The 18188-nt window shown below is 49.0% G+C and overlaps 1 protein-coding gene across 1 annotated transcript; it reads left to right on the top strand.

The window, feature by feature from the left end:
* The first annotated feature begins 399 nt into the window (after window positions 1-399).
* Window positions 400-17205, top strand: Gprc5a (G protein-coupled receptor class C group 5 member A). The gene is made up of 4 exons (XM_050123258.1): window positions 400-557; window positions 11968-12894; window positions 15954-16012; window positions 16273-17205. Exons 2-4 carry the CDS (start codon window positions 11979-11981, stop codon window positions 16366-16368), a joined length of 1071 nt encoding a protein of 356 aa, XP_049979215.1. The 5' UTR covers window positions 400-557; window positions 11968-11978; the 3' UTR covers window positions 16369-17205.
* Window positions 17206-18188: the final 983 nt, after the last annotated feature.

Here is an 18188-nt window from a genome sequence, read left to right as displayed (position 1 = left end):
GAAAGTAACAAAGGAGCGGCAAGGAGCCGCTGGCTAGGTCTTGGCCCTTGGGGCCCTGGCGTGCCCTCGGGGAGGATGGGTGTGGCTCCCTCCAGGAGGTGACAGCCCGCAGCGCCCGTCCGCAGCTGGGTTCACGGTGTAGCCCTTATCTTACCGGCGCTCCCGCCTGATGCCAGCGTTTGTCTGGGGGAGTTACGCCTGGCAGATTCGGATGCTTCCTCCACAACCCCACCACCTATTTCATGAGTGACTGTGCTTCTGACGTCAGGAGGCTTTTGGTTCAGTCTCTGGCGCGGTGACTTTATTTTCATAACAGCGAGAAGTGCCGCGGAGCTGGATTAGGCGTGTCCTCCCCCCAGCCCCGCCCCCGCCCCCTGTCCCTCGGCTCACCCTTTCCCTCCCTCCCGCGACAGAAGCCTTTATAACTGCTCTGCGCAGCCTAGGCGGAATCCGTGTCCCGGGACGCGCCTAGCAGGCAGGGGTCCCACGCTCGCTCGCCCCTCCCCACGCGCGCGATTCACAAGTTCTCGGTTCACCCCCAGCGCCGCGGCGACCAGGTAAGAGGGCGTAGTGAAAGGCGTGTAGGGCCCAGCTTTAAATCCGGAGAGTGGGGCTTGGAGAGCCCTTGGGGTAGGAGAGCAGAGACAACCTGTGATGGACTACAGCTGGCTAGGAGAAACAGATGAAACCGAGCTTCACGCACCTCGGAAGGCGTTCTCTGGGCTTCCCAGGCTAAGACAGAGGGTAAAGACCAATAAGCTTGTAATCCTGCACCTGGGTGTAGAAGGCGACAAGGCCAGCCTGGGCTATCTTAAAATACAAAGCAATATTTAAAATATTGCAATGAAAAGAGGTCTGTCTTGAACTGCACTAGGCTACTCCCAGGTGCCTCCGAGCCCCTGGTGAAAGATGGGGTGTTACTGAGCTTTTTGGTTTTCGAGACAGGGTTTTCTCTGTGTAGCTCTGGCTGTCCTGGAGTTAGCTCTGTAGTAGACCAGGCTGGCCTTGAACTCGCGGAGGTCCGCGTGCCTCTGCGTGCTGGGATTAAGGGCGTGTGCCGCTACTGCTAGCTTTCTGTTTGTACGTTACTGAGCGTTTAACTTCCGTCTGAGTGGGCACGGGGAGACCGTGCAAGGCAATTCCTTCCCAAAGAAGAGAAGGCTCAGAAAGAGTGACTTCCAGATCTACCTCAGAACTCCCACCCTCATGTGTGTGACAGAATAAAGCCAAGGGGAGCCCTTGGAGTTCCTCCACCCAACCCTTTACTTCTAGTGCCCCCACGGTCCAAGACCTTTTCTCCCTTTAACTCCTGCCTGGTCTGTGAAAGGGTGAGAAGCTTATTTTCCCAGAAGAGAAGCAAGGCAGTGAGCAAGGGCAGGAGGCTGGCTGATCTCATCGAATCTGAAGACAGAAAACAGTGGTTGTTGTTGCTTTTTTGTTTTGTTTTGTTTGATATCCAGGCTGGCTTCAAGTTTGTAACCATCCTTCTGCCTCAGCTTTGAGAGTTCTGGGATTATAGAGCTATCCATCACCATGTCTGACCAAAATTGTCTCTTAGAACATCTACAGTGAAGGCTCCTAAATGGCAATGCCTGCTTGGATCCAGGAACTGGAAGGTTCAACATTCCTGACTTTTCTCCAGCCTTGCTTTCTTCTCAGAGGCTTTTGTTGAAGCCTGGTGAAGGGTCCTTTGGAATCAACCATAGCTCTGAGCTCATTCCTAAAGGAGAATTCTTTAGCCACTTCAGACACAAAGGCTTGGGAACTTGGAGGGGAGGGTGAGGCCAGCACTCCACCCTGAGGAGAAACTGTGCTAGACACAAATACAAGAAAAAGAGAGAGAGGAGGGAGAGAGAGAGAGAGAGAGAGAGAGAGAGAGAGAGAGAGAGAGAGAGAGAGAGAGAGAGAGAGGACTGGGAGGTGCTGCCCTGGGATCAAAGCAAGAATGGAGAGGCTGGCCTCCAGGCCCAAAGGGAACAGCCAGCAGGCAGGTCTGTGATTTCCTAAGGTCTCTACCTGGCCTCAGGCAGTCCAATGTTTCCTGGGTTCTGCAGAAACTGTTACATATTAGGCAGCTACCTATTCCCTGAGGTCCTTGTGCTGAGAGGGTCTTTGGGGATGTCCCAAGTGTCTTTACAGTGTGTAGATCCTTGCTTTCCTGAGGCCGCACAGTTTCCTTCAGAGGCTGATTGAAAACCTGCATTTTCAATTTCATTCCATTCTTGAGAGGTAATTGAGGATAACGGGGTGTGAAGAGGAATGCTGATGGCGGGCGGAGGACTCTGTTGTTCTTTCTGGAGACCCACAGAGGGGACGGTGGGATCAGACAGTCCAAACAGTCGCAGTAAGCCGAACAGGGCTTTTCTTGGAGGGGATCTGACCTTCAGACCGGTGCTGACTTTTTTCTCGTTTGTTGGAGCCTCCTCCCTTCTGTCTGTCTGTAGGTGTGAGCATGCCACAGTGCATATTGTGATGGTCAAAGGACAGCTTGAGGGAACTGGCTTACTCTTGCCACCGTGTGTCTTGTGTGTGGCACTCAGCTCCTTAGGCTTGGTGGCGCGCCACCTTTACCATCTAGCCGGCTTGTCAGCTCCTGCTATTGTTTCAAGAAAGGAATTCAAATAGACTTCACTGATCTGGCGTTCACTGTGTAGATCAGGTTACCCCACTTTCTCAGTGCTGGGAGTATAGGCCTGAGCTACCCTCTGAAAGCTCAGTGTTTGTATTTTTGTCCCCCAACTGCTGCTTTTTTTGAGACAAGGTTTCATTGTGGCCCTAGCAGACCTGGAAGTTACCACATAGAGCAGGCTGGCCTTGAACTCTCTGCTTCCCAAGTGCTGAGACTAAGGCGCGTGTCCCCGCGCCCACTTTATTCTTGTTCTTATGGCCTTTCTTCCCTTCCTTCTTTCCCTCCTTTCATTTTGAGACTAAGTCTTGGTCAGTTGTCCTGGAGCATCTCAAACTCCAGAGCTCAAATGCGTCTTTCTCCACTTTCCCGGTTTCGAGTGGCTGGGAGTACAGGTGTGGCCCACCGCACCAAGTCTGTACATTTACTTTAGATTTTCAGATTCTTTGCGTTCTAAATGGCACTCAGGCTTTGGTAAACATTCATGACCATTTGGATAAATTCCATCAGATAGTGCAGGGTTAGCAAACTATGGTGTATGGTCCTAAATGGCCTGGAGTTTTTTTTTTTCCTTCTTAATAAAGAGTCTTCCTTCCTTCCTTCCTTCCTTCCTTCCTTCCTTCCTTCCTTCCTTCCTTCCTTCCTTCTTTTTCTTGGTTGTTTTTCAAGACAGTGCTTCTCTGTGTATTCTGGAGCTCACTTTTTGTAGACCAGGATAGCCTCAAACTCACTGAGATCTGCCTACCTCTGCCTCCCAAAAGATGGGATTAAAGAGTTTCATGGGAACATATTAATGCTCCCATTTGTTTTTTTGTTATTTGTGACTATTTTTATGTTACAAAGTTATGGCTTCCAAAGCCCAAACCACTTACTGCCATTACAGAAAGTGCTTGACAGCCACCAGTTCAGAGGGCCTAGTTATTTGCTTAATAATGGAGAGATGAATCGTATGAAGATAGGCAGTGTTTCCATTAAAGTATCCAGAAAATAGTTTTGAGATTATGTCGGTTATTTTTTATGTATGACATCTGCCAAGGACCAGATTTTAAAAGTCATCTACGGAGGCTGAGGAGCTGGTTCCCTGGACAAGAGCTTGATGTGTAAGCCCGAAGACCTGAGTTAGAATCTTTTTTTTTTTTTTTTTTTTTTTTTTTGTTTTTCGAGACAGGGTTTCTCTGTGGTTTTGGAGCCTGTCCTGGAACTAGCTCTTGTAGACCAGGCTGGTCTCGAACTCACAGAGATCCGCCTGCCTCTGCCTCCCAAGTGTTGGGATTAAAGGCGTGTGCCACCACCGCCCGGCCTGAGTTAGAATCTTAAGCACCCATGTAAACCTGGGCATAGCAGCATATGGCCATGCATGTCTGTAAACCCAGGGAGGGGGGCAGAGATAGGCAGATCCTGAGAGTTTCCTAGCCAGCCAGTCTACCAGAACATTGAGCTTCAGGTACAGCGGGAGACTGTCTCAAGAGAATATGATAGAGCAATGGAGGAGGACATTCAATGTCTGTCTCTGGCCTCTGCGTGTAAGCACATACTCACACAGATACGGGGTACAGACTCTACACTAAGCACATTCTCTCACATACATGGGCTACAGACTACACCAGCACATACTCACACAGATACAGGGTACAGACTCTACACTGAGTACATACCCACACACAAACGGGGTACAGACTCTACACTGAGTACATACCCACACACATACGGGGCACAGACTCTACACCGAGTACATATTCACACACATATGGGGCACAGACTCTTAACACCAGCACATATTCACACAGATACAGGGTACAGACTCTACACCGAGCACATACTCAACACACATACGGGGTACAGACTCTAACACCAGCACATACCCACACACATGGGATACAGACTCTACACGGAGCACATACTCACACAGATATGGGATACAGACTCTACACCAAGAAAAGAAGCTATAACTTTGTCGTTTCCTGTAGCTTTTGTTTTAAAGATTCTCATGCTGTGATGATTCTCTTCTTCCACAGGCTGCATCTCTAATTGCTTTCCGCTGCTGTATGTTTTGTTTGCACACTGGGTTTTACGATGGAGGTCTGACTGACCTGGAGCTCATTATGTAAACCAGGCTGCCCCAAACACACAAAGACCCACCTGTCTGGAATATCCCAGGGCTGTGCCTGCACGCACACACACACATGCACACACAGACACAGACACACACACACACAGTGGCTTCTTGTGTTTTACGGCACGTTCTCATTAATCTAAAGTCTACTTGTTTTGTTTGGAGTAAGAGTGGAGGGCTCTACTCTGGGGCACTGTATGAAAGTGAGAAGTGGGGAGCCTTGCCGTCAGATCTGTCCCGTCTACCTCATAGTGATGCACTTTCCTTCTGTCACTACCTAGAAACTCAGCTCGGCTGCCTTAGTAAGGCATTGTTCACAGGATGCTGCCACGATGTGTCATGTTTATGTGGTGGGAGCTGGGGCGACTACCCAGTCCAGGGGATGGCAGACAGGTACTTCCCATCTGGACTAATCCTTTTTCAAGAGCAGAGACTTTTTTTTTTTGTGGGACTCCTCCCTTGGAAGACCTCAGCCTGGATGAAAGTAGGAGGGTCAGGAAACATCTGAATGGCCTCATCTTAAAGTTCTTTACTCCTTTAGCTGGGTGTGTCGGCTCACGCATGAGGGCCCATTACACGGGGGCGGGGGTGGAGGCAGGAGAGTTGGAAGTTTGAGGCCAGGTCCAGCTACATGAGAATGAGACCCTGTTTCGAATAAATACTTCATCTCCATTACTCATAGTTGATTATGTAGTTAGCAGTTAATTTTAGTCCAAAATGCTTGCTCGGGGCCACTGAGCAGAACACACACACACACACACACACAGAGAGAGAGAGAGAGAGAGAGAGAGAGAGATCCCAACACTCAGGAGAGCTGCTCTGTGTCCCCATGGAGCTTGTTATCCGACAGGCTGGTCAGCACTGGCGTCAATGTCACTTCTAGGCACACGGGAAATGAATACTGTCAAGTCTAGGAAGAGACCTACACATTGGGAATGGGAAGGGATTAGTAATAATGCTATAAAAATTCACGCCCTTAATCCCAGCACTTGAGGGAGGCCGAGGCAGGTGATCCCTGTGAGTTCAAGGCCAGTCTGGTCTATGGAGTGAGTTCTAGGACAGGCAAGCTACACAGAGAAACCCTGCATAGGTTAAATTGGCAGAGGAAACACAGCTGGACCGTGAGCAGGAGGGAAGGGAGCTCTTTGACCAGGAGAAGGATTTCACGCACTTGAGGCAAAGAGCAGGATTCTGTTTGAGAAGAGCCTGAACAACCCCAAATTCCAATTCACATAGAAAGCACTTTTGGAATGTCGGGTGTGGTGGTGTACACCCTGGCACTCAAGAGGTGGAGGCAGGAGGATTGTGAGTTTGAGGTCAGTTTAGGGTACCTTTTTATGTCCAGATCCTGTCTTTAAAAAAGGAAAGAAAGACCTGGCAGTGTAAGCCTTTAATCCCAGCACTCTGGAAGCAGAGGCAAGCAGATCTCTGAGTTCAAGGCCAGCCTGGTCTGCACGTCCAGTTCCAGGACAGTCAGGGCTACACAGAGAAACTCTGTTTTGAAAATCCAAAAAGAAAAAAAAAAAGAAGGAAGGGAGGAAGGGAGGGAGGAAGAAAGGAAGGGGCTGGAGAGATGGCTCAGCTATTAAGAGGACTTGTTCAAGGATCAAAATGTTTAAAGCCACCCTCAGCTACATAGTGTGTTCAAGGCTAGCCTGGGCTACAGTGAGACCCTGTTTAAACACAAAGAAGCGTCAAAGTGGGGCTCCCTCCTCTTCATCCTGCTCAGGTATGTGGGATCTCAGTCACCCACATGATACTCTCTGAGATCCCCAACTGCTTAAGTGCATGGTCGGTCAGTCGCCTGACAGACCTACGCAGTTGCTTCCCCAAGGGCAGCAGCCACACTTTGGGTTCTGTGGGATTTGTCCATCTAGTGCTTGTGGATGAGGGAGACTGACTACCTGAAGGGTTGCTTTCTCTGGGGACCTATTGCCAGTCAGAGCTTGACTAGATGAGGGTGTGGAGTGGTGGTTCTCAACCTGTGGGCCGCGACCCCTCCCTCAGGGGTCGGATATCAGATACCATGCTTATCAGAGAGTTACATGATGATACAGAACAGTGGCAAGTATTGCAGCTATAAAATAGCAATGAAATAATTTTATGGGTGGGGAATCACCACAGCTTGAGGAACTGAATTAAAGGATCGCTGCGTGAGGAAGGTTGAGAACCATCGATGGAGTCTGGAGAGAAGTTTGGAGAAGGGCAGGCTCCGGAGGCCGTGCTGGTGACTGAGAGAGGAAGAGAATCAAGGGTGAAATTGTTAACTAGGGAAGCGCTCTACCCATCCTTGTCCCTCCTGAGTGTCATTTATGTGTTCTAAAATAGATTTGTTGTATTATTTTTAATTATGTGTTTGTGTGGATATGGGCATTTTCACACATCTATACCTTCCTTTCTTCCTTCCTTCCTTCCTTCCTTTCTTTCTTTCTTTCTTTCTTTCTTTCTTTCTTTCTTTCTTATTTGCTTATTCATTTTTTATTTATTTTTATTTATTTCTTTATGTAGCACAGGCTGGCATTGAACTCAGAGATCTGACTGCCTCTCTGCCTTCCTCTGGTCTTCAGAGCAATCACCATGTCTGGCCTCATACTTTGTCCTTATTCATTTCTCTTCTACACTGCTCTCCACATATCTAACTTAATTTTTAAAAAATTATTTATTTTACACAGGATCTCACCAAGTTTCCCAGACTGACCTGAATTTGCTATATAGTCTATGCAGACCTCAAACTTGTGATCCTCTTACAAGAGGCTGGGATTACAGGCATGGGCCTCCAAGCCTAGACGAGGTGTAGAATCATAAATCTTCCTTTGTGACACTGGACATTTAAGTTCATCATTTTAAAAAATGATTTGCTTGTGCCAGGTGCACACGTAGCTCGGGACGAAGCCAGAGGACAACCTCAGCTGTTGATCCCACCTTCTACTTTCTTTGGGGCAAAGTCCCCTGTTCACCATTGCATATGCCAGACTAGCTGGCCCAAGTGAGCAGAGAGTCTCCTGCCTCCCATCTCCCTGTAGACTGCCCTCTTGGGCTTTTAACTGGGCTCTGGAGACTCAGACTCCAGAGGTAAGCACCTTACTCACTGGGCCATAGCTTCATCCTTAACTTTGTCTCCCAAGGATTAACCTAAATATATTATTAGACTAGTATATGAAAATGAGGAAAATTTGTAAAAATTATTAATTAAAATAAAATAGTAGATGAGATACTGTAAGAACATATAATAGGAGACGCGATAAAGCGTGGCGTTTCAGCATTGCGCCTGTCTGATATGTGGCAGTAGACGCCATTTACTTCCTCATGATTCCGTGACCATTGTCACTACTGACTGGAGAGAATGAAAAGGCTACAGAGTCCCAAGTTTTCAGGGCTGAGATCTTGACATCACCCCCAGGGCAGTCCTCAGAGGAAGGCGCTGTGGTCACTTTTGATGACGGAATGAAGTGAATGTCCCAAGAAGGAAGAGAGTCAGCCTTGAGCTATCCTAGCTCCTCAGCACGCTCCTTTGTGAGATCTGCTAGGAAGGGCCGTGTGGAGCCAGCATCCTGTTCTAAGCCTGTCTGAGCCCTTCCACTATAGTGCTGAGGAAGAGTCTGGAAGTGGAGGAGAGAAGCCAGGGGCTCAACAGTCTACCAGCAAGGGCCACATGCCAACGCCATGCCTAGGGTCGACACTATTCACAGAACTTGTCTCTGTCCCCCAGACTCCCAGGCCCTCTCTGCTCTGACCTTACTCACCCCTAGGCCTGGTTTTGGATGGGTTAGAAGTTTGTGATCCGTATTTTAATGATGGGAGGTGAGGTGAGGAGGAAGGTGGGGCTGGAGAAAGCCATGGAAGGAAGCTGTTTACACAGGACTGCCCAGGGGATGAGCAGAGGCTGACGAGGGCTTGGTCCCCCGTTCAACAGCCCTTCCCTTGTTTTATAGACGAGAAAACGGGTTCAGAGGGGTTAGTGATTTGGTCCATACAGAGTGCTCCTGAAACCCAATTACACTAGTTACCTTTCTGATGGCTGTGACCAAAGACCTGTTAAGAGGGGGGAGGATTTATTTTGGTTGATAGTCTGAGGGGCTACCGCCTGTCATGGTGGGGAAAGTGTGGGTGACAGGAGTTTATGAGTGGCTGGTCACATTGCTTCCATCATCAGAAAGCAGAGAGTGGACAGGAAGTTGGGCTAGGCTAAAAGATCTGAAAGCTAACCCCCAATGGCTCACTTCTCCAGGAAGGCCCCAACAAAGGCTGGCCCACAGCTGGGGACCAAGTGTGCAAACACACGAGCCTACGGAGGGGATTTCATGTTCAAACCATCTCAAATATGAAAGGGACCAGGGCTTGTGACTGAGCTCAGAAAGAACCTCCCTTCCAGCCTCCCCCTTCCCTCTCTCCCCTTAGGTCCCCACCCCAACCCTGCAATTGTGTGTTCCTGCCTTACTTTCGAGTCCCAACTCATTCCAAAAAGATTGAAGGCAGCACCAAGAATTGCCCATCCTGTAGACTATGTGGCTCAGGGCTGTAATCCAAGCACTCAGGAGGCTGAGGCAGGAGGATTGCTAGGAGTCCAGGCCAGCCTCCGCTAAAGACTCTGTCTCAAAAAGCAAATAATCTAGGCTAGGGAGATGGCTCAGTGGGTAAAGGTGCTTGTGGCTAAGTCTGACAGCATGGGTTCGATTCCCGGGACCTGCGTGGTGGAAAGAGAGAACCGACACCTACAGGTTGCCCTCTGGCCTCCAACGGTGGCACACACGTGGCCTCCCTGTTCCAAATAAGTGAGCAGATAAATAAGTAAGTGTGAAAAGAAAAAGAAAAGAAACAGAAAAAAAAAAAACCCTGCTACAACAAAGCTAAGAACCTGCGTTTGACACCTTCCTTCCTGTTTCCTTCTTCTCCTCAGGCACATTATGGTGCCTCAGCAGCTTTTCAAGGCGTTCTCGCTTCTTAAGTGACCTTTATTTGCCTCTCACGAAATTCAGAGTGCTTAGGACACTGTGAGCAATCCTAGCCAGCTGGGGAAAGGGTGGAGGAGGGCTAATAGGTGAATTACTTTGGTGATTTCCCAAAAATTAGTCACTCCCACACAAAATACTCACTAGGACTTTTTGCTGCTGTTGCTGCTTGGGGCGGTGCAGGCCCGTAATCCCAGGACTCAGGAGGGAGACGGAGAGGGAGGACGCCAAGGGTGATGCTCATCTGGGCTGCAGGCGACCCTGTCTCAGAAAACCAAAGTGGTGCTTGTCCACACCCTCCCGCTTCAGGGGATCTGACGCCCTCTCCTGGCCTTTGTGGGCACCGGCACTCACATGCACATACCCACCCAGACACACACACACACACACACACACACACACACACACACACACACGCACATAATTAAAAGTAATAAACTCTTAGAAATTCCATGTATATAACATACATTTGCAAAAGTGAATTCATATATATATATATTATGATATATATTATATATATTGAGTAATGAGTAAAAAAATTATGTGGCTGAGTAACATATATATGCTTTGTTTTTACTCATTACTCAATTTACTCATTAATGTTGGTAGGATGACTTGTCTTACCTAATTTCCTATTTATTTATATATTTAAGGCAGGGCCTCACTCTTTAGCTCAAGCTAACATAAAACTTGTAGCACAGTCTGGCCACCACCTCGCAATAATCCTCCTGCCTCAGCTTCCTAAGGGTTTTGATTCTAGGTTTTGTTTGCATTGTTAAGAGGAGGCAGGTATTTGAATTCTGTCTGTGCTGATGAGGCCGCTCTTCAGATGGGGTGGGAGAAGGAAGGGTGGTCCTTATTTCTTGGGCAGGCACAGTCACCCACAGCAGCGGGCACTCTGTCACACGGCTGGAAAGTCCCATGTGCCAGCACTGCCACATGGTGAGGAAACTCGGGCTTATTTCTCCTGCTTCCTGGAGAGAGGCCCTGATCCTGCTAATGCTGTGTGCTGGTTCCATTCAAAGCGTCCCAACCCTGGCTTCCCTCTCATTTCTGACTTCTCCCTCCCTATTCTATACCCCGCACTAGAGGACTCTTAGGCTTTTCCAAAGAGTTGGCCTCCATGACTACATCTTCCCAGCCAACCATAGCTGGTTGTAGAATCCACCCCCAGGATTCCTAAGTGGACTCCTGACTTGCTAAGAACTAGCAAACCCACAGCAGGGCAGGGAAGGAAGCTAAGGAGAGAAAGGAAGTAGGCCTTCTGATGCAGGCCTGTAGTCCCAGCACTCGGGAGGAGCCATCCTTAGCCATCCTTAGCTACAAAGCTAGTTTGAGGCCAGCCTGGTCTACATGAGATCCTGCCTCAAGAAATAATAAAGCACAAAGGAAGAAAGAAAAACTAACGAGAAAAAAATTTCACATACAAGTAACAAACAATAAAACCAAAGGAATAGTGAAGAAAAAAATGCCATAAGAACTCAGATAGGATTTTTAGTTTATTAAGACATTCAGGATCATAGACAGCCATGCCCAGCCCTGTTGAATTTCAGTGTCTTTCTGACACAGGCTTCGATATGTAAGAGCTACCTATTTGGAGATAATGTGAAAATCCCCATCTTCTTTCATAGTTTGTCTTCCTGTTGTGTGGAGTATTTAGAAGTCATGGGTTTGGGCAACAAGGGTGTGAGACAGAAAAAAGACTTTTTCCCAGAGGAGTGAAGGACAGACAGGAAGTCAGCTGTGGTCTATGCAGCCAGTTTCCCATTCTAATGGGTGAATAGGTTCCCTGCTTTGTGGGTCACCCCTCAACTGGGAGCTTCTAGCCTTTCCAGTGTTGGGGAGGTTGAGCTATCAGGATAGCGAGTTGGAGGACAGCCTGGGCTAAAAAAAACCAAAGAAACCCAAAAGCCAAACAACAACAAAACAAATCAAAGGAGACTAGTAGAATTAAATGGGAATTATGAGGTTCATACCCTCTCTTCTTGGCCCCCAGAATTTGTCACGGGAGGTACAGAAAGTTGACTTTTACATGTGTGTGGATGTGGGGGGGCAGGTTGGGGGATGGGACCAATGGGTTTAATCAGGGCTACTTACAGAAGCATGGTCACTTACTAGTGGCACTTTCCAGAGGAGTGAGGCCTGGGTCCCTCCCCTGGGTTAGTTCTCAAGTAGTTTACAAGGGAGACTGGCTAAACACAGCCCCATTTCCAACCTGTGTCTCGGAGGCTTGCCTGGTCCCTAATTTTGCTTCTCCCTTTTTCTTTTGTTAATTGCAGGAGCAACCAGAATGACTGCCCCTGAAGGTTGCCGCTCAGACCTGGAGTCCAGGTACCACAGACTCTGTGATCTGGCTGAAGGCTGGGGCATTGCCCTGGAAACACTGGCCGCGGTGGGCGCTGTGGCCACACTGGCCTTCATGTTTGCTCTCTTGATCCTCATCAGCAAAGTGCAGGACTCCAACAGGCGGAAGATGCTCCCCACCCAGTTCCTCTTCCTCCTGGGCGTGCTCGGGGTCTTCGGCCTCACCTTCGCCTTCATCATCAAGCTGGACTGGGCCACAGGCCCCACGCGCTTCTTCCTCTTCGGCGTCCTGTTCGCCATCTGCTTCTCTTGCCTCCTGGCCCACACCTTCAACTTGAACAAGCTGGTCCGAGGGAGGAAGCCCCTGTCGTGGCTTGTGATCCTGAGCCTGGCATTGGGCTTCAGCCTAGTCCAGGATGTCATTGCAGTTGAATACCTGGTCCTCACCATGAACCGGACCAATACCGATGTCTTCTCGGAGCTGCCCGCCTCTCGGCGCAACGAGGACTTTGCCATGCTGCTCATCTACGTACTCTTCTTGATGGCGCTGACCTTCTTCTCATCCTTCTTCGTCTTCTGTGGGTCCTTCCGTGGCTGGAAGAGACACGGGGCTCACATCTGCTGCACCTCATTCCTGTCCATTGCCGTCTGGGTGGCCTGGATCGTCCTGCTCCTGATTCCCGACATCGACTCTAAGTGGGACGACACCATTCTCTGCACAGCCTTGGTTGCCAATGGCTGGGTTTTCCTGGCATTCTATATCTTCCCTGAGTTTCTACGGCTCCCAAAGCAACAAAGTCCCACAGATTACCCAGTTGAAGATGCTTTCTGTAAACCTCAACTCATGAAGCAGAGCTATGGTGTAGAGAACAGAGCCTACTCCCAAGAGGAAATCACCCAAGGTACGGACGAGGAGGCCCTGGTATGAAGATGGGGGAACAAGTGGGGCATGGTAGTGCAGGCTCATGTGCACACACCTGGGCACACACACATATGCACACATACACAGAGGCAAATACATCTCTAATCTCAGCACTTGGGGGATGGAGGCAGGAGGATCATCATGAGTTTAAGATGGGTCATATAGAAAGACTGTCTTTCAGAATACCAAAACCCTTTTGGGCTGGGTATGTAGGTCGGTACAGTGCTTGTTTAAACATGAACACACCAGCTATTCCATTCAAAGCAAGAGGAGATTTCCGAGCTGCCCTAGTGTCCTAATTTTGTCTCAATCACGTTATAATCCCGGTCAAGGCACCTGGAGCCACCCTGTAATCTCCGTTGTAGAAAAGAGGAATAGAGACAGGAGGGGAACCAAAACAGACAACACCGCACTCCCAAACCCAGAAGCAAAACACTGAGAAAAGACGGTGGCGGCAGAGGAGGAATCATTGAATATAATCCTAAGAATGCCAGGCTGTGGGGTTCACCTGTCATGAGCCCTTGGGAGGTGGAGACAAGAGGATCAGAATTTCATGGTCAGCCTGGGGTTCTGAGATTCAGTCTAGGAAAACAAACAAACAAACAAGCAAACAAAACCCAAACAAGGGCTAGAGAGATGGCTCACGGTTGAGCATTGCTGCCTTTGCAGAGGACCCACACAGAAGTTCACAACCCTTGGCAACTCCAACTCCAGGAGTCTCGTACCCTCTTCTAGTACTAGACACACACATGGTATGCTTACATGCAGGCAAAGCCTCATACACGTTAAAATTAAAATAGACAGATCTTAAAGTAAATTCAAACAAACACCCTCTGAAACAAACTACGAGGAGCTTGCTGGCTGGTTACAGATTCTGGTCTTAAGTAAACCAGCATCTGTATTAGTTACTTTCCTGTTGCTTTGACAAAAGACCAAGACCCAACACAAACCATTTTGGCTTTTGATTCCAAAGGGATAAGAGTTTGTTATGGCAGGGAAGTTGAGAGCGTGTGTCTTCAAACACAAGCGGGAAGCAGAGAGCCAACCAGCTCAGAGTGGGGGAGAGGCTTTAACCTCTCAAAGCCTGCCCCATTGACATACTTTCTCAACAAGGCTGTACCCAGTAAGCCTCCCCAAGTAGTTCCACCAACTAGATAGAGACCAAGTATTTGAACATCTGAGCCTATGAGAGCCCTTCTCATTTAAACCACCACAATCCATCCCCTGGACTTTTGTGCTCATGGCTGTAGGTAGTTTTCCTGTCCTGACCACCTGCTCCCAAATAATCACTGAGGCTTCATATAAAAGCTTGGCAGTAGCTCAGGCTTACTACTAACTAACTCTTACATTTTAAATTACCCCATTTCTATTTTTCTACATTATATCAAATGACTCGTGGCTTTACATGTCCTGTTCCCTTTTGACTCCCTCTCTTCATCCTAGTGTTCTCTCTCTGTCTGACTTTCCCACCTGTACTTCCTGTCTGGCTACTGGCCTGTCAGCTTTTTATTGACCAAGGAGAATAATACATATTCACAGTGTACAGAAGGGTCATTCCACAGCACATAACCATATCATATTACAAAACGCACTTAATCCAATTTTAGAAGTCCCCATAGTCTGTTTACTATTCAAAAACCCAAAGTTGCTCCTGAGACTCAGGGCAATCTCTTAGTAGCTTCCCCAAAAATCCAGTCATAGTCAAGTAGAACTGGAAGCCGGCCTCTCAAGTCTTCATCTAGTACTTCCAACATAATTTCATGCAGGCTGAACTAGAATAAGGGATAAAGGGTTGGAAAACCCCCTAGTGTTTGGGGTTGGGGTTGGGTTCTGTGCAAAGGTGTATAAATGACTTTCCTGTTTTAAGGTTGGGTCTTGCCATGTAGTCCTGGCTGTGCTTCAGCTTGCTGTGCAGAGCAGACTGGGCCTTTATATGCTAATCCCCCCACCTCTGCCTTCAGAGTGCTAAGACTGTAGGTGTGTGCCTGGCTCGGTGTCTTGCCTTTCTTCGTGTCTGGGCCCCTGGTGGCTTCCTTTCTCAGCTCTCTTTCTAGGTACTGTCTATTGCTGCTCCCACTTCTCACCGGCTCCCCACATCCTGTTATGTTGGGTCTGCATAAGTCGTGCGGCCTTCCACAACGGAAGTCAGTCTCAGTCCAGACAGACCAAACTCACTAGTCGCTAGCCTCATGATGGCCAGGGTGAAGCTGCTTGTCTGGGCCTTCTGCCTGCTTCAGAGCCCAGCATTCCCCAGTCTGTCTTAGAAGTGGCTCCACCATGTTTATGTGCTGTAGAACCGACACACGCTTGTTAGCTAACTTGTGTTTCTTACAGGACAGGGCACACCTTATGTTCTTTGAACTATCTTTGCTTATTTACTTTTAGTCTAAAAATTTTAATACTGCTTGTTTACTCTCTTTCGTGTGTGTGTGTGTGTGTGTGTGTGTGTGTGTGTGTTACAACACACATGTATGTTGTCAGAGGATAAGTTTCAGAATTCTTTCTACCACATGGGTCTTGAGATGAAGCTCAGGTCATCAGGCTGGGCAGCAAATGCCTCTACCCACTGACCTACCTTGACAGTACTTATTTTGGTTTTTTATATTATATTTTTTGAGACAAGGTCTGAAAATGGCCTTGAACTCCTCATTCTCCTGCCTCCACCTCCCAGGTTCTGGGATCACAGGTGTGCCCTACCATGCCCACCCAGGTCCCCACACTATCTTAAATGAAGAAGTGTTTAGGAAGAGGGCAGGGACAGGTAAACTTGTCAGGAAATAAGTTCAAACATTCTATGTATTTCCCCCAAATACACAGAACACACCACTTGAACTCTTCCCAGTTTAGGAAATGTGTAAGTCCCCGTGGCTTCAGGTGTGACAGTGCCCGGTCTGGGGCTGGAAGGCATGGCCTCTCTCTGCAAGAAATTTGAACTGCAGAGGCCCAAGGGGACCAACTGTCACAGACACACCACGGCAAGGGCTACAGTGAGGAACGCACGTGCCCAAGTGCCTCAGTTTCTCCTCTCTCCTGTTCCAGGTCTTGAGGACACGGGGGACACGCTCTATGCACCTTATTCTACCCATTTTCCGCTGCAGGTAAGCGACCTTTGCCACTCCTCACTCCCCCTGTCCCAGGGAGAGTTGTTCTTTGGGAATGGCGTTTGCCACCATTTTAGTGGCACCTAAGTGGCCATCGTGAAGGGATGGCACGCCTTCTTTCCTGCACTGTGCCTTTCGGGGTTGGGGTGGCACTCGGGCTCGGGGAGGATCTGCAGACAGAGATCTTTCGAGAAGGGCATCGGAGGCTCACTGAGGTGGCCATGGAAGGGTTAACCACGTGATTGCTTCCTTTACAGGATCGGACCCCTAGGAAGGAGTTCTCTATCCCGAGGGCACACGCCCCCACCAGTCCCTACAATAACTACGAAGGACGGAAAGGGGATAGCAGCTAAGTCTGAGAAGAATGGGCCAACAAGAGCCAGGCAGCAGCTTCCAGTCAGGAGCCCTGCGGATGCGGACTGAATCCAGGGTGTCCTACGGGAACTGTGCTTTGCCCACCCAGCACCCTGCTGTCCTTCTGTCTGGGGTTGCGGCACCCAGCAGACCGCTTCTGCTTCTCAGCGGCCCCGTGTTTCCTTGTCCCATTCTTAGGATACTTCTTGGAGGTGGGAGTCTTGGGCGACTCAGGGCGGGACTCTTACCTCTGCCATGAATTGTGAGCAAACAGCTAGCCACCTAACTCCTCGCTGACTCGTTCATCTCCGGAAGCCAATTCGTCGAACCCAGGGTGGGGTCCGTGAGGATCACTTGGCACAGAACAGAACCGCAAGAAAGATGTGGGTCTCCACCCTGTGCCTACCAGTCCACACTGGAAGCTAACCTGGCCCTGCCCTCCTAGGTCTTCCTGCCTGGGGAGGAGAGGCTAAAGGTCACTAAGTGTCTAATCGCTGGGCCCTGCCCCACAATGGTCCCAGCAGTGCGGACACTGACTTGAAGGGCATATCACCTCCAGACTTGCTGCCGGCCCTGGACCTCCGTGTCCTTTCTGGGAGCTCTTCTGGATATTACTGGAGTAGACAAGGCCTGTTTCTTCCCGCCAGGAGAATCTGGGCTTTGTCATGCCATGCATTCCTGACTGTTCCCCCCCCCCCCCCAGCCTCAGTAACAGATGGATCCTGCATTCACCTCAAGCCCTGTAAGTGGGCAGTGTCTCTTCTTGGGGTGGGATGTGTTCGTTGTGTGATAAATTATTCACCTGGATATGCAATAAAGATGCAATGACAAATGTTTTTTTAAATTTAAATTTATTTATTTGCTTTTGTAAAATTAATATTTTAAAAATTATTTCTGGGTGTGGGTACGCACATGCCATTGGGAGATCAGGGGATGTCTTTCCTAAATCTGTGGGGCAGAGGATTAGGAATCTCTCCCTTATGGGGGAACTAGGATCCTCACCCTTAGCCACAGCACATGCAAACAATATGTAAACATCAGCTTAGGAACTTGCCCTTTAAGAGTCTTCACTTGGGCCTGGGCATGATGGCGCACACCTTCAATCCCAGCGCACGGGAGGCAGAGGCAGGCAGATCTCTGAGTTTGAGGCCAACCTGATCTGCAGAGCAAGTGCCAGGACAGGCTCCAAAACTACAGAGAAACCCTGTCTCGAAAAACCAACCAACCAACCAAAACCGAGAGGAAAGTTAGTTAAGGTCCTGCAGAATGATGGGTATTATAGCTCACAAAGGTTGGTGGGTCGCACTAGCATCCCTCCGGGTTTGTACTAATTGAAAGGGGGGAGGTGCCAGAGCTGGTGAGAGGGCTCAGTGAATAAAGGTGCCTGCCGCCGGGTCTGACAACCTGCATTCAGTCTGCAGAATCCAATGGTGGAACCAGCCGGGCGGTGGTGGCAGACGCCTTTAATCCCAGCACTTGGGAGGCAGAGGCAGGTGGATCTCTGGGAGTTCGAGACCAGCCTGGTCTACAGAGCTAGTTTCAGGACAGGCTCCAAAGCCACAGAGAAACCCTGTCTCGAAAAACAAAAAAACAAACAAACAAAAAACCAAATGGTGGAACCAGAGCCCGTTCCTGAATGCAGCCTTCTGACCTCTACATGTGTGCCGTAGTGTGTGTGCACCCAGACATGTGGGCATACACAAGAAAGAAATGTGCTTTAGAAAAGCAGTGTAGGAAGGCGACAAACAGCAATGAGACTCCTTCTAGACTGCTCCGGTCTTTCTCCAGAAGCCATAACCCATCGGGGTTTGCTGGGAGG

Source organism: Alexandromys fortis, unplaced genomic scaffold, assembly GCF_014885135.2.
Source record: "Alexandromys fortis isolate MF-2015 unplaced genomic scaffold, M_Fortis_MF-2015_v1.1 scaffold_223, whole genome shotgun sequence".
Lineage (NCBI taxonomy): Eukaryota > Metazoa > Chordata > Mammalia > Rodentia > Cricetidae > Alexandromys > Alexandromys fortis.
This window is presented reverse-complemented; position numbering and strand designations above follow the sequence as displayed.